The 25,230-nt window shown below is 51.8% G+C and overlaps 1 protein-coding gene across 5 annotated transcripts; it reads left to right on the top strand.

The window, feature by feature from the left end:
* Positions 1 to 568: 568 nt before the first annotated feature.
* DIXDC1 (DIX domain containing 1) lies at positions 569 to 23,672 on the top strand. 5 transcript variants are annotated; one of them, XM_061551013.1, is made up of 17 exons: positions 943 to 1,074; positions 1,888 to 2,052; positions 2,609 to 2,654; positions 9,599 to 9,728; positions 13,169 to 13,291; positions 14,071 to 14,266; positions 15,740 to 15,904; positions 17,652 to 17,785; positions 18,164 to 18,234; positions 18,427 to 18,513; positions 19,045 to 19,098; positions 19,568 to 19,618; positions 20,214 to 20,318; positions 20,846 to 20,899; positions 22,315 to 22,470; positions 22,827 to 22,931; positions 23,511 to 23,672. In XM_061551013.1, exons 2-17 carry the CDS (start codon positions 2,045 to 2,047, stop codon positions 23,646 to 23,648), a joined length of 1,623 nt encoding a protein of 540 aa, XP_061406997.1. In that variant the 5' UTR covers positions 943 to 1,074; positions 1,888 to 2,044; the 3' UTR covers positions 23,649 to 23,672. The 5 variants fall into 5 exon arrangements, with proteins under 5 accessions (XP_061406996.1, XP_061406999.1, XP_061407000.1 ...); XM_061551012.1 differs by lacking the exons at positions 943 to 1,074; positions 1,888 to 2,052 and adding an exon at positions 569 to 910; XM_061551015.1 differs by lacking the exon at positions 1,888 to 2,052 and having other exon boundaries at positions 570 to 1,074.
* The last annotated feature ends 1,558 nt before the right edge of the window (positions 23,673 to 25,230 follow it).

The following is a 25,230-nucleotide window of genomic DNA, read 5'->3' as shown; positions in this document are numbered from 1 at the left end:
TAGTAGCTACTACTACATTTGTAGTAATAGCTACTACACATGTAGCTACTTTTGCTCCTAGGAGAATCCGGCAATGTTGCTTCCCACACGCATTTATTGCTAAACAATGAACACTTAAGCCCCAACAGTCTGTCCAGGCTATACGGGAGGGGCGGGTGAGGAATCTTTGTCTTCACTGTTTCTAGATTTGAAGCTTTCGTTGACTGCAAGTATTCATATTCTTAGGTTTTTTCGGTAAAGTCACGTGGGTAAAAAATTAATAAAAGTAAAATAAAATAAAAATCACGACGTTTCCGAAACGTGATTTTTATTTTATTTGTATTTTACTTTTATTAATTTTAATTTTTTACCTACGTGACTTTACCGAAAAATCTAAGAATATGTCTTCACTGTGTTCACTGTGTGTGTTTGTCGTCTTCGATGGGGGGTGGAGAGGTTGGGCCACGTGACGCGGGGGCTGTGGGCGTGGCTATAGGCGTGGCCTGAGGGATGTGGGCGTGGCCTGAGGGCTGTGGGCGTGGCTATGGGCGTGGTCTGAGGGCTATGGGCGTGGCCTGAGGGCTGTGGGCGTGGCCTGAGGGCTGTGGGCGTGGCGCCGTGACGCAGGGAGGCCGTCGCCAAGGAGACGGAGCCGGGGCCGTTTGTTTATCGTCACCACCACCAACCACCACCATCGTCACCACCACCACCAACAACCACCACCATCGCCACCACTAACCACCAACAATCACCACCACCGTAACTAATCACCACCACCACCAACCACCACCATCGCCACCAACCACCACCGCCACCATCGCCACCACCGTAACTAATCACCACCACCATCGCCACCACCAACCACCACCACCACGAACCACCACCACCAACCACCACTACCAACCACCACCGTGGTGATGATGACGATGAGGTAACGAGCGAGAAGAAGGAGCAAGGGGGCCTGTTCGAGTCGTGTGGTTTACAAACATTTCCACAACAACAACAAACCATTCTAACAAGAACAACAACAAACCATTCTAACAACAACAACAACAAACCATTCAAACAACAACAACGGCGGCAGCAACAACAACGGTAACAGATAGCGGCCGGGTTCGTTTGTGTTGTTTTGTGTTACCTGAAGCGTGTCCTTGGCCTCAACCTAGGTCGACTCAGCCTCAAATGAGTACCTGCTGCGGCCTGTAGTAAAACATCGCCAGTGGGAGAGACAAAGGCGGCCGGGCGTGGTTGCTGCGGCACTTGCCCCGACTCTCTTAGAGGCTGCACGGGGGTCGTTGTTGTGTTGTTGTTGTTTGTGGTGGTGTTGTTGTTTGTGGTGGTGTTGTTGTTGTTGGTGGGGGGAGCGGTGGCGCAGTGGTTAGCGCGCGTTGTGCTGCAGGCGATTGACCGGGTGAACAGTGGACGGCCAATGTTCCGAACCGGTCCTGATCTTCATAACAAGGCCGTAAGCTCCATATATATATAAAAGGCAAAGTTGTGAATGTGTACTCTTAGTTTTTTCGGTTAAGTTACGTAGGGAACAAATAGTAATAGAAATCAAATAAAATTGTGAATGTGTGGCTCTTCAAAATGTTTAACGTACTTCCCGACATGCAACAAACTTGAAATTTGACATGTGGGTACTTTCCAGACTGTACACCATGCAAAAAATATAAAAATACACTTATTTTTTGGGGGGGGCGGGGGGGCCTCAATAATGCATTCATTTTTTGCACGGCTCGTGAGCTGTGACGTCACATTTGTCACGTGACCCGCGCACGTGGAAGCGTAACGCGTTGTAGTGTAGTGGGTAGCGCGCTGCATTACGAACCCAGCGACCCGAGTTCGATTCCCGCTCACGGCCACCACCGGTGACGATTATTTGAACCGCTCCTGGGCCTCCCCTAGGTCGACTCAGCCTCAAACGAGTAACTGCTGTGGTGTGTGAACATCGCCACTGGGGAGACAAAGGCGGCCGGGCGTGGTGCTGGCCACCCACCCCCTCGTGAACATCGCCACTTGGGAGACAAAGGCGGACGGGCGTGGTGAATCCAAGTCCCGGGAGATGCCGAGGTAGTAAAGCTCGCTGTATATAAAAAATAAGTGGGCTTGGGCAGGTCGTTGGCGCTGGAAGGAACCGGTGTGGCAAGTGGGTCGAGACTAACGACGCAGTGGCAGCCAAAGGAAGGAACGCGCCTGCAAGGATGTCTGCCGTAGAGTCTGAGCCGAGATGTTAGCTCGTGTGCAGGGGCTGGACGGATTGTTGCATCTCAGGACCAGGGTGTCTGAAACCAAAATAACAATGAGAGCCGTTTTTGTTCGAATTCGGTGGTAAGTAAAAAAAAACTCAATTTCAAGAGCCGCAATGCGTGTAAATTACGAGACAGTCTTTAATTCATAACGTCCCCAAGCAGTAGTTAAGGAGCCGCATACAGCTCTAGAGCCGCATGTTCCTGAACCCTGATCTAGGCCCAAAAGGCAGTAAGCCCATACCCATGGTCAAGTCAGTGGGTATATTCTATACCGAGGGCTAATGAACTTTGTACGTACCGCATTGGAAATATGAGTACGCAGCATTGCATTGCTCTCACACACAAACGAATGACGTTTTTGTGTTTCTATTTTTCAGAGAGGAGCTTCAGATGACGCACCTTCCGACGTCCACGGAGTCCTCCGTAAGGGATCTTTCGCTGCGTGGCACGCAAGACATTCGTATACAAATGCCCATGAATACATTTCCATACACACAGATGCACAACAACAAGAGCGATCATTTTCCACTAGTTGACTGGGACATCCCCACAGCGCCTGTATTTTAAGTCCACGGGAAGTTTGGAAGGCTTACTGGCCAAAGGTCCCGGGAAAAACCCAGGCCTTGTAAGGTAACTAACATGGATGACTGGCAGATGCACCATCACCTGTGCTCATCACAGAGGTCGCAAACGTGTTTTGATTCCTTACCCGTACCTGTACCCGGCCGCACCACGGTCGCAAATGGGTACCCGTACCCAGCTGGGTACCCGGCCGGGTACGGGTACCCGTTCCCTACCCGTACCTGTACTCTACCCGAAATGAGTGACAAACGGTTACTCACCAGTGACTCACGGCCTAACCGTACCCATACCCGGCCGCACGGGAACCCGTACCCATACCTGGCCGGGTACGGGTAGCCGGGTGTCGGGTAAGGTATGGGTATCGGGTACCCGGTTGTGACCTCTGGCTCATCACTGTGCCAAATTGCTGTGTTTTAGCCACCCGGTGCTCTGCCCATTGTGAATAATGCTTCTCCTTTTGTTGTTGGTGGGCAACTGCCTCCAAAATTCTTCACGAGGCTCCTCCACAGAGGCGGATCTTGACACCGCTGGTAGGTAGCAGTCTTCTGCAAGTCCAATCAGCTCCAAATCCTTGCAGTCAGCCCATTCCCTCTCTCGGCCTGTGCACCACTGCAGGAACGAGAGGAAGACCTTAACAGAGAGTGGCTTGACGACGACATCATAAGAGATCGGTGCCAGAAAGACGTGGCCACTACAGCACTACTTGAGCATATTGACACAAGACAGAGGAAGGTGGAAACAAATGACGAAATGTGGCAGTGGATTCTTGATGACGATGATGATGTACATTATGGCGTAATGGTGAGCACACTGGATTTGCGATCCTGATGTTGTCGGTTCGATTCCATCTCCCGGTGTGGCAGTCGAAAGAGAGGGGCAGGTTTCTGTAACCCCCCACCGCCTCGGTCCACCCAGCAGTATGAATAGCGACATCGCTGATAATCGATTGGCAGGTGGTGCGTGGTGGGGTAAAGTGTGGGTACTCCTACTTGTTTCATGCCGTCTGGCCAGTGTGGAAGGGTAGGCAGAAAGTACTCTCTTGTGGAGCTCAGCGAGAGCTTGCCCTCTAGTGGAGGTCAGAGGGAAATTGCAGGGCCGCTGCTTTATCTGTGCGCATGATGTATATTGGTGTGTACATTTTTGCTCGGAAACAATGTGTAACCGAGATTTTTTTTACAAAAAAAAACACTAGAAACAATACCAACGGGACGGTAAAGATGAGCCAAAACAAAAACAATTCTAGAATCAATTCCCGGCCGTGGGTCATGACGATACGTAGAATCGTTACATGCCTTCGTCAGAGAGAGAGAGAGACACGAGTGGTTGAGTGGGTGGAACACAAAGGGGGAGACTTTAACTTTCAAACAACTTTTAGTGCCGCCAGCAGCAACAGCACTGGAGGCGATTCCGATATGAAATACACAGTCACCAGCAAACAAATAATCGCTATAATATGGGAACCTCATTTGCCAGTAAAAATATGATAATTGGTTTTTTACCCTTCTATCTGGCAACAAAACTGACACCTTTTTACAAGGAGTCATGTTTGCATAGACCGCAATACCTGCAGTCATAATACAAACAAAAGAACATAACTCTGATAATGTGCACTGTCCTTGAAGTTGATTGGTCCACACCCGAGACAGCTTTCCTTAGAGCCTAGTCTCACATGGGTTGGACCAGATGACGCCAAAAGGCACACAACTCAAAGACAATGCACCATAAGAGTATGAGAGCTCGGGGCAAGCATCTACACTATGGGAACCTCATTTGCCAGTGAAAATATGATAATTGATTTTTTACCCGTCTACCCTTCTAATCGCTGTAAGTCCACGCGCTGAGAGACAGGAGTGAGAGTACGAGCGAGAGAGTAACGGAGAGCCGTAGAATAAGGCCAGGGCACATGACCCATCCTGGTGTGTTTTTAGTTAATTGGGGGAAGAGAGACAGACAGCTGGAGGGACAGGTGCAGTCAGAGAAGTCCAACACCATCTCTGCGTCTCTTGGGCTTTCGTGCCTCCCATCAGTGGGCGCGGGCAGATCCTGAGGACAAGCGGCGTCTTTGCAGAGCCGGCTGACTGCCATGTGTTTTCACTCCTCAGGGGGTGCCACTTCTAGAAAAATAAAGAAACAAACCCAACACGAATGAGGAAGGGAGGGCGAGGGAGGGAGAGCGATGGGGGAAGGAAGGAGGGAGGAAGTGATGTTCTGAGAATGTGGCTGGGAAAGGGGCCCTTGCGATTGGTGGATGCTCGCACGGGAGGGAGAGAGGGTGGGAGTGAGAGCGACAGGGAGAAGAGAGAGAGAGGGAGGGCAAGTTCCTTCATCTGATGAGAGGGCAGCGCTGCGCAAAGTGACGAAGGGCCGAAGGAGACGATAACGACATCCGCCGGGTTCTGCCGGGCGTAGCGAGGGAGCGAGCGAAATGCACCCACGCTCTAAGAGCGTGTCCGTCGAGGGCGAGATTACGGAGGTACGGAGCCCACTTACACCGTTTTGTCCTCTTAATTGGGGAAGTGGCACGTACGTTGAACTTTTTTCGCACCGTACTTAGCCAACCGTGCTAATCGTAGGTGCGGAGAAGGAGAAGAAGACGAAGCGGTGTTTGTGACACTGCACGCGTGCATGTTACATAATCAAAGTGATGCAATTGGATGCCAAAAGTGAATTGGGAGCGTAGCGGACAAAATTTGCCGAGAGCTGTTTCGAATGTAAGTAGGAATCTCCGAGCGTGGCGAGCGTTTGACAGCAGACGATAACGACGCTGCGAGTTTTGCTCGGTGTGGAAGACCATAGAGGAGGTGGAGGACGAGGGTGATGAACTGTGGGGTTTTGGTGTCCAGGGCATGAAGGGCTTTGTGTGGCAGGGTCTTTAAGGAAACGATTTCAACTTGAACACAAGCGAGGGCATGTGTATGTATGCGTGCGTAGCCAGGCGTGCTAAGCGGAGGTGCGGAAAGTGAGCACTTCGTAACAACAATGTTGGTGGGCACGAAGTGGTCTGTGAGTAATTGAGATGTTTCGACTGCAGCAGCTTTAGCCGCAACGCCGTGGTCTTTCTTTCAAGCGAAAGAAAGAAACCCATTCTTTATTTTAAATTAACATTGTTTATTGTCCGAGTTCACTGAAGTGGAAACCTATGAATACATTTAGAGGGGTGACTGGTAATGCTTAATCACAATGTCGTAACGCTTCAAGAGCCTTGGCTGATTATAGTGTTGGGGGAAACGTGTACTTAACGGCTCTCTGTTTTGAATGACAGTATCGGATGGCAGTATAATTAGAAATTACAGCAGCAACGGTAATGCTTAAACCAACGATTGTTAGAGGCCTGCAAGACTTGACATTTGGCTTTTTACAATCGTCAACGGATGCTGGTGCATTGACAGTGGACTGGTGCACAAGTACAATTAACATACTCGGCACGTTCCTCAATAACAACAGCAACAGCACTTGTGTGTGTGTGTTTGTAGTCTCAAAAAGTATATAATATACGACGTTTCGGGCATGGCCCTTCTTCACAGCACTAGAGAGGCCAAAGAGGTAGAGTGCTGCTGTGTGGAGTGCTGACCTCACGACATGGGCGTCGCGGTGGCTAGGAGATGTTAACTACCTCGCTTGGTATGCGGGAGGTCGTGGGTTCGACCCCGACCCTGACGCCTGCTGTATATTTGGAGTTTGCGGTGTCTCTCTCTCCCCGTGGTCGCATGGATTTTTCTCCGGGTCCTCCAGTTTTTCCCTCCACATTATAATCATGCGCTTATAGTATATGGCTGCTATAAATTTCCCCAAGATAAGCGACTCTGTGGAGTTATCATTTGTGGACAGGTCGCTTCAGAAAAAAGAGATATGTAGCTCAGTGAGCTTTACCTGGTAAACTAGAACATTGTTACGTGAAGAATGCCCAAAATAATAGATAATATTGCCCAAAATGTTGTCTATCTCCATATTTATAAAAGGCAAAGTTGTGATTATGTGTGTCTGTTCAAATGTTTAGCGTACTTCCCGACATGCCATGTGGGTACTTTCCAGACTGTACACCATGCAAAAAATGTTAAAATACACTTTTGTGTTTTTTTTTTGGAGGGGGGAGCTCAATAATGCATTTATTTTTTTGCACGGCATGTGAGCTGTGACGTCACATCTGTCACGTGACCCTCGCACGTGGAAGCGTAACGCATTGTAGTGTAGTGGGTAGCGCGCCGCGCTACGAACCCGGCGACCCGAGTTCGATTCCCGCTCACGGCCACCACCAGTGACGATTATTTTAACCGCTCCTGGGCCTCCCCTAGGTCGACTCAGCCTCAAACGAGTAACTGCTGCGGTGTGTGAACATCGCCACTGGGGAGACAAAGGCGGTCGGGCGTGGTGGATCCAAGTCCCGGGCGAAGCCGGGTAGTAAAGCTTGTTATATATTTTGGATTTTCAAGGCCACAGTGTTATGGGCGAACGTGTTGAATATTTAGTTGTTGTAAAAGTTGCTCAAACGTTAGCGGGGCAGTGCTCACATGTATAAGTGGCCAGTGTTGGAAATTCCACGTTCCTATGGAAATTTATTTCGTATGCAAATGTTTGAAAAGGAAGGCTGCACTACAGATGTATTAACTCGTGTGTGAGAAAGTTTCCCTCAAGAGGTATGTCATTATGTATCGATGCACAGGTTATAATTGACTTATATTCATGATGCATTTAATCGTCTGTTAATTTCTTACAATTTTTGCGGTTGATAAGCTTAACGTTGCATTTAGAGTAATGAAGTGAGCTAAACTGCACAAGCCGATTACATACAACCCCGTAACTTACATAGAGACACGTACATAAACATATACATACGTACATGGAGACCCATACACTTACAAAGTTATCCGTAAACAAGCATTGGAAAAATTACCTTTGTAAACAGGTCTGAGCTCATTGAGACCCGGAGTCTGTTGCAAGGGAGAGAAGTGCGACCAGGGAAACTCAGGTTCAAACTTAGCGCAGTAACGTGACTTCTCCAGCCATTCGGGAGCTTGCGTGATGCAGAACTTTAAGCCGTGCTGTAAGTAGATTGGTTTAATTTTCGATTTAAAGCTTTCGTGACTGCAGGGATTCATCTTCTTGGTTCTTTCGGTAAAGTCACCTGAGGACGGCTGCTTGCGTTGTGGCCGAAACGTCGTGAGAATTATTTTATTATGTTTTGTTTTTATTATTTTATTACTTCTCTTCTACGTGACTTTACCGAAAGAACCAAGAAGATAGCCTGGTTTGTTACGTTATACACAATCAATGCCCTTTATCAGAGGGTGGCGGTGGCGCAGTGGCTCGCGCACCGTGCCATGAATTCGGCTGGCCGAGTTGGATTTGGGCCCACGGCTAGCGTCGGTGGCGTGCGATACCTGAGCCAGACTTGAGCATTCCCACACCGCCGACCCTCGCTGAGCAGCATGGGGAAGTACGGCAAGATGACCTCCATAATTGACACGGTGTGGGGGAGGCATTTATCCAGCAGTGGGTTGACAGAGCTGTGCATTATGATGATTACTAGTTGTCTAAAGGCTTTTTATCAGGAGGATCTTGCTGCGTTCAGATGTTTGGCCAATACCATTAATGAGCGTTTGGCTTCGTGTGGGAGGGAAACTGGACATGACACGTGCACAATCTCTCCCAAAAATGAACAAATTCTGAATCAAGGGAACCGAAGTGATCGGAGGAACCCCCACGCACAGGAGAAGACAGCAACTCCACACAGATGGATTCATATAAAAGTCAGCCAGCTGCTTACCCTAGCCTCTAAGAGCCCCGTGATCGTAGTCCTGTACATCGAAAGTATCCAACCTTTAAGAGTCCCATACTCTTGGTCCTGTATGGCGTAAGTTTCGAGCCTTTTAAAATAACTTCCGTATGAAATGGCTTATGGTCAGGCAGATAACAGCTGCGGCTGTTTTGGCTAATCACCTTCCTGCCCTGGCACCACACCACCACCCCCTCCTCCCCCCAACCTTCTACCAACTCCAGCTACCCGCCTGCACCCCCATGTGACCAGTTACCATGGTTACCATCTGGTCCCAATTTCCCTTGCCTCGAATGTCACCACCACCACCACCCCCGCCACAGCCACTGGCACCGTTATGCCTCGTGCAGGCAGGGTTAGGGTCTCGAAGCCCAGGGTCGGGTTGGTGTCATTCGACACCAAATCCATAGCACTCAACGTCTGTGGGAGTCACTCTCTGAGGAGGTCAGGGTCAATGGAACGTCAATCAATGGAGGTGTGCGATCGTTTGAGCCGACGAGATGGGAGGCTGGGTTCGATTCCTAGCCACGTGTATGCCCACGTATGTGTGTGTGTGCGAGTATGGTTGTGTGTTGAAGAAGAGTCTGTTGAAGGGGTGCCGTAGTGCCGTGGTTACGAACCCAGCGACCCAATTCCTTCTCACGGTCAACACCAGTGACGATTATCTGAACTGGTCCTGGGCTGCTCCTATATCGACTCGACCTCAAATGAGTACCTGGTGCAGTGTGTAAACATCGCCGCTGGGAAGACAAAGGCGGTCGGGCGTGGTGCTGGCCACCCACCCTCTCGTGCGCCGTGCCTGGCCTGCATAGGTGCTATTCGCGAACAACGCTTTCCCTTCTTCTTGGTTCTTTCGGTAAAGTCACGTAGAAGGGAAATAATAAAATAATAAAAATAAAACATAATAAAATAATTCTCACGACGTTTCGGCCAAAACGCAAGCAGCCGTCCTCAGATGAACGTTTGCTAAAAAGGCAATACGGGGGGGATCTTCGTCTTTGTGTGCATGCAGTCCCAGCTGCAGGCGTACGTGTGCTGGGTGAACGGGCAGCTGCGCCGCGTGCCAGGAGCGGCGCCCATCCGAGAGTTGCGAGCGGACATGAGGGATGGCACGGCGCTCGCCAACCTTCTACTGGCGCTACGTACGGGGACACGGGGACACACGGTGACACTGACATAGAGACACAAGGACATGGGGACCGCAGGGACACACGGGGACACTGACATAGAGACACAGGGATATGGGGACACACGGGGACACTGACAGAGAGACACAGGGATATGGGGACCGCAGGGACACACGAACACTGACATAGAGACACAGGGACATGGGGACCGCAGGGACACACGGACACTGACATAGAGACACAGGGACACGGGGAAACACACGGGGACACACGGGGACACTGACATAGAGACACAGGGATATGGGGACCGCAGGGACACACGGGGACACTGACAGAGAGACACAGGGACATGGGGACCGCAGGGACACACGGGGACACTGACAGAGAGACACAGGGATATGGGCACACACGGGGACACACGGGGACACTGACAGAGAGACACAGGGACATGGGGACCGCAGGGACACACGGACACTGACATAGAGACACAGGGACATGGGGACACACGGCGACACTGACATAGAGACACAGGGACATGGGGACCGCAGGGACACACGGGGACACTGACATAGAGACACAGGGATGTGGGGACCGCAGGGACACACGGGGACACTGACATAGAGACACAGGGATGTGGGGACCGCAGGGACACACAGACACTGACATAGAGACACAGGGATATGGGCACACACGGGGACACACGGGGACACTGACAGAGAGACACAGGGATATGGGGACCGCAGGGACACACGGACACTGACATAGAGACACAGGGACATGGGGACACACGGGGACACACGGCGACACTGACATAGAGACACAGGGACATGGGGACCGCAGGGACACACGGGGACACTGACATAGAGACACAGGGATGTGGGGACCGCAGGGACACACGGGGACACTGACATAGAGACACAGGGACATGGGGACACACGGGGACACTGACATAGAGACACAGGGACATGGGGACCGCAGGGACACACGGGGACACTGACATAGAGACACAGGGATGTGGGGACCGCAGGGACACACGGGGACACTGACATAGAGACACAGGGACATGGGGACCGCAGGGACACACGGGACACTGACATAGAGACACAGGGATGTGGGGACCGCAGGGACACACAGACACTGACATAGAGACACAGGGACGCGGGGACACACGGGGACACTGACAGAGAGACACAGGGACATGGGGACCGCAGGGACACACGGACACTGACATAGAGACACAGGGACATGGGGACCGCAGGGACACACGGGGACACTGACAGAGAGACACAGGGACATGGGGACCGCAGGGACACACGGGGACACTGACAGAGAGACACAGGGACATGGGGACCGCAGGGACACACGGACACTGACATAGAGACACAGGGACACGGGGACCGCAGGGACACACGGGGACACTGACATAGAGACACAGGGATATGGGGACTGCAGGGACACACGGACACTGACAGAGAGACACAAGGATATGGGGACCGCAGGGACACACGGGGACACTGACAGAGAGACACAGGGACATGGGGACACGCGAGACATGCGGCGACATGGGGACACAGAGACAGGGACATGGGGTTACTGTTATGAAGACATGTGGACATGGGGACACAGAGACAGGGACATGGGGTTACTGTTATGGAGACATGGGGACACGGGGACACAGGGACATGGGGACACGGAGATGTGGGGACACGGGGATACTAACATTGAGACTGACATACGGAGACATGGAGAATGCAGTGCAGAAAATGTGTGGACTCTGGCTGTGCCTTCTGTATGGGATAGAGAGTTTCCCCCTCGTACACGTGGGTTTTCTTCCAGTGTGTCGCGGTTATTGCGTTACGCTACGAACCCGGCGACCCAAGTTCAATTCCCACTCACGGCCAACACCAGTGATGATTATCTGAACCTGTCCTGGACCTCCCCTAGGTCGACTCAGCCTGACATGAGTATCTGGTGCGGTGTGTAAAGGCGGCCAGGCGTGGTACTGGCCACCCACCCCCTCGTGTGCCTTTCCAGCCTCCACAGGTGTTCGCAAACAACACTTGCCCCAACAGTCTTTTAAGCTTACACAGGGGATCTTTGTCTATTTTCGTGCGTGCTCGTGTTATCTCGTGCCGATGAGGTTTTTGCCAGCCGTAGCATTACATGGTCGAGGTGGCGCTGGTGGAACAAAGGCCGTCCTATGTTCAGCGGCGGAGGAGGCCAATAGGAATGCTTTCATTGAGACTCTTAATGCACGGCACCCGCTAAATGTGAGAGCAAGGGGAGGGGAGGAGGCGGTGGTGCCTCGATGGTTCAAAGGCGTTTGAAATGCCCGTGTCATGGCACCGCTCGCTGCATTCTTAAATTGGAATACAAGTTTGAGTTACCCGTGTTTAAACGTGATTTGTCACACGCAGTGAGTTGACGATCTCAGCTCGGTCGCCAATGACTACCCATTGAGTCAACTTTGGTCCTCTTTGCCAAATGATACGTATCCCAGCGGCGAGGCCCTAACCCTTTTCGGTTGTATTGTCATGCTACAAACACTCTTCTGGGGGGCCAGTCGCAACGCGTGCTCCCCCGTGCGGCCGTGGGGCCCGCTCGAGTCACCTCAGGCGGTAGTTCCGCGACGTCTTCTTCCCAGGCCGTTCTCTTGGCGCAGGGCGAGGCCACTTCCGAAGTGAAGTGTCGTCGTCCCGTGGCGACGCGATGCCTTGTAGCACAAACGTTCAGTGGCTCCCGCGCGCCACAGAGCTGCTTTTGTGGCGCGTAAGTCGCACTACGATGCGTAATAGCACTGAGAAGACGACAACGGCTCGGCTTGGTGCCATGCTGGCTTTAATAGGCGCTCGCTATCGCCAGCACTTTCCCCGCCGGTCTCTTTGGGTCGCACGGAGAATTCTCAGGGCTCTTGACGTCGGAGGGGAGAGAGGCCGAAAAACAACGACCGTCACGCCCGGCATGCGTCCTCTCCCTGTGAACGGCAGTCGTAGCGAGAGTTGATTGGATATCTCCTCGACGCGGGAGAGCAGTAAGGTTTCGAGATTTGTTTTTTTATCGCTAGGTGGTGGTGGCGATCATGCACGTGGCCTATGATCCAACGCTGAAGGCAGTGAGGGTAGGTGGATCACCGCACAAATTTTGCGATGCTCCCTTCCCCGTGGGCGTTGAGGAGGAGCCGTACCTTGGCTCTGCAGGAGAAAGCAGCACAGCAAAAATGTGCACTCCACCTGTTGTGTCTGTATGGGATAGAGCGTTTCTCCCTCGCATACATGGGTTTACTTTGGGTGTTCCTGTTTCCACCCACATGTAAACACTCATTAAATGGCCGATAACACCTTGACATATAGAGGATCGCAGAACTCAGGCAATTGTTGGTAGAGTAGGCTCACAGCGTGGCTGCTGCTGCCTTCCCCGCTCGTCCGTGGTTCCTCCCTCCCCGCCCTTCCCCATAGTGGGCGTGCACGTGCATGTCCACGAGACGCCGAGCACCGCGGACGAGGCGAGGGACAACGTGGAGGCCGTTCTGGGCTTCATCGCGAGCCGCGGCGTGCGTCTGCACCAGACGTCTGCGCAAGGTGAGCGGGGCAGTGGCGCGGCGATGACGCTGGCGCGCCAACAATAGCGCAGTAGCAGCAGCAGCAGCAGCAGCGGCGGGGGCACCGTGAGTCCGCGCGACGACGCGGCCGTCTGCGAAGATAGAAGAACGGGGCGGCTACGATAGCAAAATATTTCAGCGCATCGATCCACACCCACCTACTTCTGTTGTCTCGTTTGCATGAGCTTGAGAACACGGGGAGCAGGACAGAGCGGGGCAATGGAGGCAAACTGTACACTGTGCATCTCCTCAATGTATAGTAGCCTAGGGGTGCCCAGGATCTCATCAGTGCTGGCTTAGTGTCTCTGACCACTAAACCACTCTCACACCTCAATCACCGTTATTAATAAATACACCTACTTGCTGTACTTCCTCCTCGAGGGCGCCACGTTAACTACCTCGCCTGGTATACAGGAGGTCGTGGGTTTGGTCCCAACCCTGACACCTGCACATTTGGAGTTTGCGTGTCTCTCTCTCTGTGGGCGTGTGGATTTTTCTCTGTGTCTATATTATTTGGCTGCTATAAATTCCCGCACGTGATAAGCCACTTCGTTGAGCTATTATTTGTGGCCAGGTCGCTTCTGAAAATGAGCTAATAGCTCAGTGGGCCTTACCTGCTAAATAAAATAGTAAAGCAATGGAAGGGCTATTGACCAAAACGTCACCTATTATATATTGTTCCTTTTAAGGCCACACTATTTTTTGCGAATGTGTTGAGTTTTCAACCACCCACTCCCCCCCTCCTACCCACCTCCACAGACATCATCGACGGCAACCTGAAGCCAATCATGCGCGTCGTCCTTGCGCTGGCCGCCCACTTCAAGCCGATCAATCACAGGCGCCGATACTCGGGCTCCGGCGTGGACGAGGCCTCGTCGCCGACGGCGATGGCCAATCGCGCGCCGCGCTCCGCCGTTTCCATGGCGCAGAGCCCCGCTGCCATCTGTGAGGCCCGGTGAGAGGACGCGCAGGTGGTGTCGTCGTCGACGTCCGGGCTCCGTGGCGAACGGGGGGGGGCGACGTTGCCGTCTGCTCCCCCCTTGCGGCCAGATATTTTAGGCGCCGTGGTGGCGAGATGTTGACTACCTCGCCTGGTATGCGGGAGGTCGTGGGTTCGATCCCGACCCTGACGCCTGCTGTATGTTTGGAGTTTGCGGTGTCTCTGCCCGCGGTGTCTCTGCCCGTGGTCGCAAATAATTTTCTCCGGGTCCACTATAAATGTCCACGTGATGAGCCACTTCGTTGAGCTATCATTTGTGGCCAGGTCTTTCTAAAAAAGAGCTAAATTGCTCAGTGGGGCCTTACCTGGTAAAAATAAAATAATTTATAGTTGAAAATTTCGGTTCTCGTGGCCTGCGACAGCATGCCTCTCTCCGCGTTTACCGATATTCACCGTAAAAAATATGTACTCTCGATTTCCATGCTGCGCGTGCCTGGTGATTGGTAAACAGTTTTTTATTTTTTTTTGCCGTAAAGAGTGCTGCTGATTCGGTATAAGCTGGAGACCTTGTGTGTTTTATGTGCGTGCGTAGCACAGTAGTGGGGAGCGATGGCGTCGCGGTTATCGCGCTGCGCTACAAACCCGGCGACCTGAGCCCGATTCCCGCTCATGCCCAAAACCCTGGTGCCGGTGATACGAACTGGTCCTGGTCCTCCCCTAGGTCGACTCGGCCTCAAATGAGTACCTGGTGCGGTGTCTTAACAAAGACGGCCTGGCGTGGTGTTGGCCACCTCACCCGCTAGTGTGCCGTTCCGGCCTTCATAGGTGCTCACGAATAGCACTGGGACGTGTTTAGTGATCATGAGGTGCGTGTGGCATTTCACAACTTAGTTTGTATTTGTACGGACACGATTAGAGAAAGACATTTAAGTCAAAGTCGAGTCACTTCAATTAAGTTCAAATAGTCAATATCGTGACGTAGGTATAGTGTTATGACTGAGTGCCCGACTGAGGTTAAAGTCTTTTAGTCTCATTAATCAAGCTTCAAACTCACTTTGGACATCCCAGGGAACCCGGCTAAAATGCATAAGATTCATGTAGACGTGCAAAATAAAATCATATTGAAGAAGGAATGAGTTCAGGACCTTGACCCTATCGTCCACTTAGCCATATAGCTCTTGTTCAGAAACGACATGGCCACAAATGATAGCTGAACGAAGTGGCTCATCACGCGGAAATGTATAGCAGCCAAATACTCTTAAGCGCTTGATGTTGATTCCAATTGTGAAAAGAAAAACCTGAGGTCCCAGGAGGAAAATTCACGTGACCACGGGGAGAACGTGCAAACTCAATTTACAGGTATCGTCAACAGTGTCAGGATCGAACCCACGGCCTCCTGCGTACCAAGCGAGGGAGATAGCATCTCGCCACCGTGGCGCCTTAAAAAAAAGAGAGGACATTCTTCCACAGCTGTCTTTGTTCCCTCAGGGTCCCCCCATGCCCCCCACAAAGTGAGGACTCCGCACCCCCCGGACTTCCCGAGACTCCCAGTTCCCCCAGCGCCGTGACCTTCCGCAGCGTCCGTGATCGCGTGCGTCACTACGAGGGTCAGCGGGGTCACGGGGTCACCGGGGACACGCCCGCGTCGCCACGGTAACCACAGGGGGAGCGCTGTAGGGGGGTTGCCACCTGTCCGGGGATTGGCATCTGTGAGTGAGGCGGCAGGAATTGATTTGTACAGAGATCCGATACCGGTGTTGTGTCGAACTTTGTTACGGTATCACTGCGCAGGTTTGACAACAGACCTCGTGATGGCTGAGAAAATATGTCGGGGTTCGGTCTGCAGTGGAACAGATGACGGCTCCAAGTGCAGTGGAGGTGGAACTTTTGATTGGTTGAGCATTTTTATTGACGCGTTCCAACTGAAGGGTGAAAGCATTGACGCAGACTTCCACTCGAAAAAGTTTCTGTCAGTTTGATTGCTGGGGTGCCCATAATCCAGAGATGTAACCACACGAAAAGGACTGCTCACAAGCGTGCGCACACACACACACGCGCGCGCTCACTGTGCTCTGACTTCTCTGCTCAATAAATAATTTCAGAAGACGAACGCTCATTCGGACACGTCAGATAAGCCACCCATTCACCACAACGCGTGGACTATGAAGAGCCTGCAATCCACAACTCCCTCTGTTCGCCTTGGCCAAGCACGCACTGTTGCGCACACTCCCGTATTCGCAAACTGGCTTTTGATTTTTTCGACTCGCAGATGGCAGTGAGGTGGCGGTCGCTGAGCCAGGTTATCTATCTCTCTCTCCGTATAAACATTGTTGGCCGCTCTCCAGGTCGGGTCATGCAAGACAAACTTGGATTTTGAGAGAGGGATTGTTTTGTTATGTTTTTGTTGTATTCTTTTCTCAATTTATAAGGAGTGCGTTGCAAAAACATCTTCCAGTTAATCAATAGTAGTATGACGGCGACGATTATGATGGTGATCTTGATTAAGGGTGTAGCACTGCATTATGTAATCCATCGTTAAGTTCACGATACCTGCATCGAAGATTATACGTTTTTTTACTTTTAATATTTGTTGTCAGCAAGGTGTAAGAGATGACCTTGACCCCTGCAGCCAGCAGTGGCTGCTACACTCACCGCAGTGTCAAAAAAATCTATTGATTCCTGAATCGAACCGAGATCTTGAATCGTCTCAATTCACCGAAATGCCAGGGGGGAGGATCGCTCCGGCTCTGTCGAGGGTGCGTGCGTATCCTGTACACGTACACGTGCATAAGGCACGCACGTGAGTTAAAGAAGTAATGTAGTCCGATCAGTTTGCTCAACGGTCTTCAAGCTATCTGTCGGAGGGAGAGAACTGCACTGCTGAATACAGCATTGAAGCACAAGTGACAAAAAACCCCAACGCGTTTCTTAATATGAAAAGTATACAAGAGGTGGCATTCGAAGCGGTGCCCTTTTTATTTGATGTGCTGGAAAAGAGGGGCCATTTCCCCGAAACGTCGCCCGTTCATTTGCTTTTCCTTTCAAGGCCGCGAAATGCAGTTGAGCGTGTATACCGAGGCCATTGTTACGGTGGACTGAGATCGAACCAGTGGAAAGCTGCTTTGGAGTGCTTGTGAAAGTCTGAACATCGTGCCAATCAACAGAGCGACGTGTCTGAAAGAATATGGTTTATTTTAATCGGTGTGTACCACCTGCTGTGTATGACACCTGGGCCCAGTGAAACAAGCTGAAGAGAGTCCATACAGGAAAAGGTGGAGAGTTTGCTGCGTGGAATTACGTCGAGACACGGGAAGATTTGCATTAAAAAGTAATCATTGGCTTGTGTTTTACCCGCAAACGTGCGTACTTAACGGTGGGGCCGTCCGTCTCTATGCCTCAGGTCACAATGCGATGCCACGTCAATCAAGCCAATCGCCGTGGCCCTGGCGGATCACGTGACCGACACGTCCGGCCAATCGGAGCAAGGCCGAACAACGCTGAAGGAGCGGTTGCGCATTTACTCCGAGGATGGCGGTAAGACGATCGCAGTCGTGCGACAATTCACGCTCGCAAATGTGAATTTGAAAAGTGCAGGCCAGCTCCCTCGTGTACGCGTTAACGCGTGGTGGGTGGGTCGGGGTGGTGGGGTCCTTATTATCGACATTTATTAATTAATATGTCCCAAACGTTTCATCATCGTCAGGTGTTGACAAAAGCTCTGCTCTCGCGCGGAATAACTTCCTCATCCGGGTCCTTAAGTGGGTGCCATGACGTCATCATGGCACCAACTTGAGGCCCAAAAGTTCCACGGTTACTGGCATAATACCCGATGACAAAATCCGAGATGAGCAGTTTAAGAAGTGGCAGGGAGTGTCCACGTGCGTCGTGATGTTGCCTGGCGTCTTGTTGCAGGGGGTTTTCTGGAGGCTGTCGGCTGGGAGGCTGATGTGAGAGGCGTGCAGAACCTGCTCAACTCTCTGCAGGTAACTGGCGCCGGGGCTGCGATGCGAACGTTGAAGTAAACCGATGATGCTACCGATCGTCGGTTCTATCGCTCCGCCGCCGCTGATCAGATGACGCGAAAATAATTTTGAACCAAAAAAAAAAAGGTCTCGCGATCGTTCCTGCGTGTGTGCTGCTGGACGGGGGATCTTCGTCTTTGTGTGCCTCACCAGGCCGTGCTGCTCAACGGAATTCTCTCCGAGGAGGAGGAAGAGGAGCTTCAGCTGCAGCTGTCCGAGGACAACGCCTGGGAAAAGACGGTGAGGGGGGAGACATCGGCACCCGCCCGCGAAAAACAACGGCAGAGAGCTCATGCCGGGAGTGGATAGTGAAGAGGCACGGGGCCCCTTGAAGATTCCCGGGGGGCTCGTTAGTTCTGCTCTGGCTGCCCTGGCTGTGCCTGGGGCTCGTTGTTGCTGTTGTCGCTGTGTTGTTATTGTATTGTGTAGTTGTTGCCACGTTGTTGTTGTCGTCTCTGCATCCCACGCTGCGCCGCAATGTCTCTCTCTCTCTCACCTCTCCCTCGTGTCCCTGCCCTGATCCTAACCCCACCGCCATTCCACCCTCACGTAGATTTTTACCGTCGTGTTGCAATGTGCATGTTGAACACCTTTCACACCGTACGTAGCCAGCCTTGCTAATCGGAGGTGCGGGGGAAGGACAAGAAACTAAACGCGCGCAAAAAAATCTGCCGGGGATTGAGACGTCCTGCAGATTTAAATTGTTGTCGTTGCTTTTTGCTGTCGGTGGGGATTTAATCGTGAACTGACGTGGGCCTCCTCTTCCTGCAGATCATCCTACAGGGCCGACTGCATCAGGCCACTGAGGAATGCCACCTCCTGAAGGTGGGCGTCTCTCCAAGGCTATCCTCTCGCCGAGATAATTATTATAATTATTATGAATATAATTCCAGCCGCTTGTCAGTCCACGGCTGCATGAAGCCCCCGCGCCAGAGTCGTGTCAGTCACGGGGGTCGTTTGACCATACTTCACGCTGGTGAGTGCGACTTGGTGAGCTTGGGGTGGTGGGTGCAGAGATCACTCACCGCCGATGTTGGCCAAGACTTGGAATCGAATCCGGGCCGCTCGGTGTGAGAGCTGGCCAACGGACAATGCTGCGTAGGTAGCCGGCTGGCTTCAAAGTCAGAGTGCTCAGCCGGCAGCAATCTCTTACCTCGTTCTAAAAGAGAAAGGGTACAATGCGGTAGTGTCAACGGGATGTCAACCAAGATTAATCCACTGCTGGATGAGACGTATTTGTTCTCCTAAAACCATTGCCACCCCCCCCCTCCCGTTCCCTCCCCCCCCCCCCCAGCAAGACGTCTTGAAGTGGAAACAAGAGAGCGTGCACACGAAGGGCGTCGTGGTGAGGCCGCTTGCGGTGGCGCTTTCTCCGTTCGAATCCAGCAGGCTGCCCTGGTTACTACTGCGGGTGTTATTACCGTAATCATACTGCGGGTGTGATAGCCATAAATTTACTGCCGGTGTGATAACCGTAATGATACTGTGGGTGTGATAAGCGTAATGATACTGTGGGTGTAATAACCGTATTTATCCTGTGGGTGTGATAAGCGTAATGATACTGTGGGTGTTATAACTTTAATCATACTGCGGGTGTGATAGCCATAATCATACTGCCGGTGTGATAACCATAATGATACTGTTGGTGTAATAACCGTAATGATACTGTTGGTGTAATAACCGTAATGATACTGTGGGTGTAATAACCGTAACGAAAAGCATTCCTAACCGTTACAACCGCGTTTCCAGTGAAAACGCGTTGTGTAAACGGACTTGGCATATTGCCGTATGCCCCTTCACGCATTGGTGAATGCAAGAACAGAACGGAACGGTGGAACGTGAAGACGTCATTCGCCAGAGTGAGCCGTTGCGTGCCGGCGTCGCGGTGGTCTTTGGTGGGTGGTGGGGGATGTTTATTTTGTTTTCCTGCCGGCACACAGGATGGCCTGCGGAGCTGCCTGACGCAGCAGGAGGCCACGCTGCTGCAGGCGAAACAGGAGCTGCTGCGAGCCAACATAGAGAGGGAGAGCGCCGTGCATCACAACGTAAGGGCCCCCCCTCACGCGCTCCCCACCGCTCGCTATCTGGAAGCTTCATCCGCGTTTGTTTTCTTTCGTTCGGGCGAGGCCACGTAATCGTTTTCAAGTGCTGCAATTCTTGCCGTTAACACTTCTGCCGTGTGTATGTATTCACGATGAAGGTTTTTAATAAAGGTTAGATCGCGTAAATATGAATGTGTCGTTAACCCACCGTCACCCGACACGCAGCCAATGAATAAGGTTAGTCAAGTAAATAAAGCTTGCCAATTAGTTACGACTTCAGCACACACCAGTGTGTCGGAGAGTAAACCCCACGACATTTACAGTTCGAGTTCCCTGACGTTTCGCTGGCTATTACGTCTTTCGCACCGTTACGAAGCCCAAACCGTGCTAATCAGAGGCGCGCGGCACGAAGCCAAACACAGATATACTGGATCGCAGCATTGGCTACGATAAACCAACTAATAGGAAGCGTCTGTTGTCACGTCGACGGTCATGCTCGCCCCAAAGCGTTGTCGCGTTTTTTGTTGCAGGCTGAATTGCAAAAGAAGTTGGAAGAGAAATCCGCCCTCATCTCCGAGCTCAGGGTAAGAGACGTTTTTGGCCCCAGCCAGCGGCTGCCATGGCGAGCCAGCGCCCCCACCGCCCCCCCCCCCCCCCCCCCCCCGTGCGTTGACGTGACCGCCAATAACATCTGGCGGTTCACCAATCCATCCTTGGTCTTGACCACCGGCAATAATTCCTCATTACGAAGCATCCTGTCCAAGCCCATTTACGAAACTAAACTATTTTTTTAAGGCCCACTGAGCTCCGTAGCTCTTTTTTTAGAAGCGACCTGGCCACAAACGACAGCTCAAAGAAGTGGCTTATCATGTGGAAATGTAAAGCAGCCAAATGCTCAAAACGCATGTTGATGTCTAAACGTGGAGGGAAAAAAATGGAGAACCAGGAGAAAAATCCACACGACCACGGGGAGAACGTGCAAACTCAAATATACAGGCATCGCCAGGGTCGGGATCAAACTCACGACCTCCTGTGTACCAGGCGAGGCAGTTAACATTTCGCTACTGCGGTGCCCTATTTACTTTTCTTAACGGTCTAACCCAGGGGTCGGCAATCTGTGGCTCTAGAGCTGCATGCAACTCTTCACGGACTGCTACGTGACGTAATGTGTGCATGTATGTATTCACATGCATTGCGGCTCTTGAAATATCGAGTTTTGTACCGAATTCGAAAAAATGCGTTTCCCTTCCTGTCTCTCAGTGTTAATTCCAAGCGTGCGCCTCTCCACAAAAAACTAAACACAAAACGCATATGTCAAGAAATTAGTTGTCAATCTATATTTAAAAGTGCATAGCTCCATTGGCTTCCTAATATCGGAAGGAAGAGCATTCCAGACGGCCGTAGAAGCGCATCTGAAGGCGCGATGCAGCGAAGCCTTTGTTCGATGGCTGAGCAAAAAGCCGCTGCTGCGAGGACGACCGAAATGTGCGTGATGGTTTATGCTCCTTGATGAGATCAGTAACGTCTTCTTGGTTCTTTCGGTAAAGTCACGTAGAATGGAAACAATAAAAATAATAAAATAAAACATAATAAAATAATTCTCACGACGTTTCGGCCACAACGCAAGCAGCCATCATCAGGTGAAGACCAGGTCTGTCGGGGAGACAGCGTCTGAATGAAACAGCACCATGCTTGGAGCGTATATTTAAGCTGGGTTGGAAGGGGGGGGAAGGGCGCCTTGACAGAAGAATTTGCATATCAAGAGAAATTTTGCATATTTATGGGCACATTTATGGGAAATGCAGGTATATGATTAATACTACTTATGCCCGTGCATTGTACAGGACTAGCAGCATCAAAGGGACGGGATAGGGGTAGCACTAATAAAGGGAAGGAGTATGTAGCTGCCGCAACTAGAAACCGTCACGACGCGTGCCAACGAATTGCGTTCACGCTGCCGCTTGGCAATGATTTTGCCAATGTTTTGTGTGTTTGTCAGAGGGAGGCAACGCTGCGGAGGAGGGAGGGGGAGGAGGGACGCTCGCAGAGGAGAAGTTGCTCCAACGGGGCAGCCCGCCCCTCCGGCCTCACCTCGCCCGGTCACAATCCCGGACATACCTCGGCAAGCCACAGCTACGTCCATGCCAACCACTCGGTGAGTGACGTCACAACAACCTTTTGCTGGTCAAACGGTTGGCTACATACATACGTATGTTGAGCTTCTTCTTGGTTCTTTCGGTAAAGGCACGTAGAATGGAAATAATAAAATAATAAAAATAAAACATAACAAAATATTTCCATTCTACGTGACTTTACCGAAAGAACCAAGAAGATGAATCCCTGCAGTCACGAAAGCTTTAAATCGAAATTTATGTTGAACTTCTTTCGTACGTAGCCAACCGTGCTAATCAGCTTTTCAGACGACGCCATTGCGTGATTTTCCTTCCCCTTTTGAGTAAAAGGGGGGACAATAATGAAACCCACCCGCGTCCTCGCCCCTCGCGTCCACAGCTGATCCGCGAGTCTCTGGGCAGCCTGAGGCGAGGGCTGTCTTCCCACGACCCGCGGCAGCACACCCTGGACACGCTAGAGCAAAGCATCCTGGTCCTCCTGGAGGTGAGGTGATGGTCACTTCCTGACCCCCAGCTCGCAAAGCACGCCTACGCACGCGTGAGTGTCGTTAGGGTGCAAAACACCACCACATTGACTTGTGTATGTCGGACAGCTCTACCAGCAGAAGTGACAAACGCTCGACACATCGTGTGCTCTGAAGAAGGGCCATTACCTGAAACGTCGCACATTGGACATTTTTCCTTTTAAGGCCACGGTGTTATTGGCGAATGTGAGTTTGTATTATTTAGAATACAGGAATAATAATGATCGTCACATGCCTATAGACGTGTTGCCCACGCGTTTGACTTTGCATCTGCCCATGTGTCTGGCCGTGCGTCTGTTCGTGCATCCGCCCGTGTGTCTGCCCGTGCGTCTGAACGCGCGTTTCTCCGTGCGTCTGAACGTGCGTCTGTCCGTGCGTCTGCCCGTGCGTCTGTCCGTGCGTCTGTCCGTGCGTCTGTCCGTGCGTCTGTCCGTGCGTCTGTCCGTGTGTCTGCCCGTGCGTCTGAACGCGCATTTGCCCGTGCGTCTGTTCGTGCATCCGCCCGTGTGACTGTCCGTGCGTCTGTCCGCGCGTCACAGTCGTCAGGGAGGGCGTCGCACGCGCGGGACGCTCGCGCGGGAACCAAGCCGACCTCGGCAGGCCCCCGCGCCCCCCTCGCCGTGGCCGCCCCCCCACACGCAGCCAGCGCCAGCGCAAGCAACTCGCCCGCCTCCTGATGCCAGCGTGCGCCAAAGCCTCCTCTCCTCGGTGTTCGTTCGTTCCGAGCCTCCGATCGACCTCCCGATCAGAGCACTTGTTTCACCCGAGGTTGCACAACTTGAGTGACATTTGATAATTTTCACGGTTCACAGTAGTTAGCCACGTGAAGAAAATGGCACGGCTAAAAGCTTTTCGCCAACCGTATGATGTGCCAATTTCTGCCGTGGCCCACGGACTTCAAGGGCATTTGTGGTACGTGCAAGACACGCCGGTGCTTTTGGGGGATCCCGAACACATTGCTGTTTGGAGTTCGAGATGTAGACGTTGTCGGGAATTGTAAGATTAGAAGAGCGTTAATCGATCTCCACTCCTCACATCCCACCACCACCACGGGGCCTTCCTTTCCATGCTCACCAGTCTCCTCCATTCCAATGCAACTCAAGTAGTTACGCACCTCCGATTAGCGCAGTTGGCTACGTACGGTGCGAAAGGAGTTCAACATATATACACGCTGCATGCGCCTGTTTATTGCTAAACAGTGGCCCCATTTAATGTGGAGTGCCGGTGCAATTGAAATTTAAGATGTGTGTGCGCAGGCATTACAACGTGCTCGCTAACAGCACTTGACCCTACAGTTTGTAACGGCTATACAGCGGATATTTGTCTTGATCCCATATTCGGGTGGCGCACCTACCCATCATAGCTGGGTCTGTCCCGTGACCTCCTGCCAGCAGCAAGCCTTCCTCACTTCAAGTGGCCTCAAAATAGTGCACCTAGCCTGGCACAAGCCCTGTGGTGACCTCACCACCGCCCAGTCGTCGCATATGACGTACACGGGCTGATTCAAACAACCATTGCTCGCTACGTCACATGCGATGGAGTTTCGCAATGGTCTAGCGTGTGCAGCTCGTTACCAACCCATTTTTGGATTGGCACAAAGGAAAATTGGTCAAATTGGAAAAAACGTGCCATGGCGGGCCATGAGGACTGGAGTTATGAGAATCCCTGGGTTACATGGGCATTAGAGGTTGCAGTTAACACGGATCAGCAGTCTAGCGCTAGGGCCGTGAGGGCTGCTTGCAGATCAGCCATGCAACGCCTGAAGTGGCGTTGTCCTCTGAAATTACAAGTTAGAGGGTGAAATCCGCTCTGTCGTGTTTTGCGTCACCGGCCATGAATTTGAGGGTTCCAAATGAAAGAAGCGTTTTCTTCTCGATTTGTTCATTTGAATCGATTGGGCACATCGATCGCGTCGCGTGCACAAGATGCGATTCGTGTAGGTCGTATACGATAGGTTTACGTGACCCGCCATACAGCCACTAGAGGCCGCTACATTCTCCAGTGTTGAATATAATTCGATTCTTGAGGTGGCCGGGTGGCTCAAGTGGTCAGGGCGCTGCTGCTAAGCTAAGCCGGCGTCGCTGAGAACCTGGGTTTGAATCCAGGCCTGTTACTAAACTGGCTTCTCAAGTGTAGATCATCTCAGACCGGTCAACAATGACTGCACACACACACACAAAAAGCATCGCATTCAAGTGGGGTCTACACTCTTATTTGGCCTTATTCCAGCTCTGAGAATAAAAAAAACGTTACGAGTTT

The sequence above is a fragment of the Lethenteron reissneri genome, chromosome 13 (genome assembly GCF_015708825.2).
Source record: "Lethenteron reissneri isolate LAM-NWPU_2019-01 chromosome 13, ASM1570882v1, whole genome shotgun sequence".
In the NCBI taxonomy this organism is placed as follows: domain Eukaryota; kingdom Metazoa; phylum Chordata; class Hyperoartia; order Petromyzontiformes; family Petromyzontidae; genus Lethenteron; species Lethenteron reissneri.
The sequence above is the reverse complement of the archived record's forward strand: the minus strand, read 5'-3'. Positions and strand labels throughout refer to the sequence as shown.

Excerpts from the sequence above, each read along its gene's own strand:
- DIXDC1 (XM_061551012.1), top strand. Across the intron at positions 9,729-13,168 it reads CAACCTTCTACTGGCGCTAC|TGGGCGTGCACGTGCATGTC; the intron begins GTACGGGGACAC and ends CCTTCCCCATAG. Across the intron at positions 20,900-22,314 it reads CCCTCATCTCCGAGCTCAGG|AGGGAGGCAACGCTGCGGAG; the intron begins GTAAGAGACGTT and ends TGTGTTTGTCAG.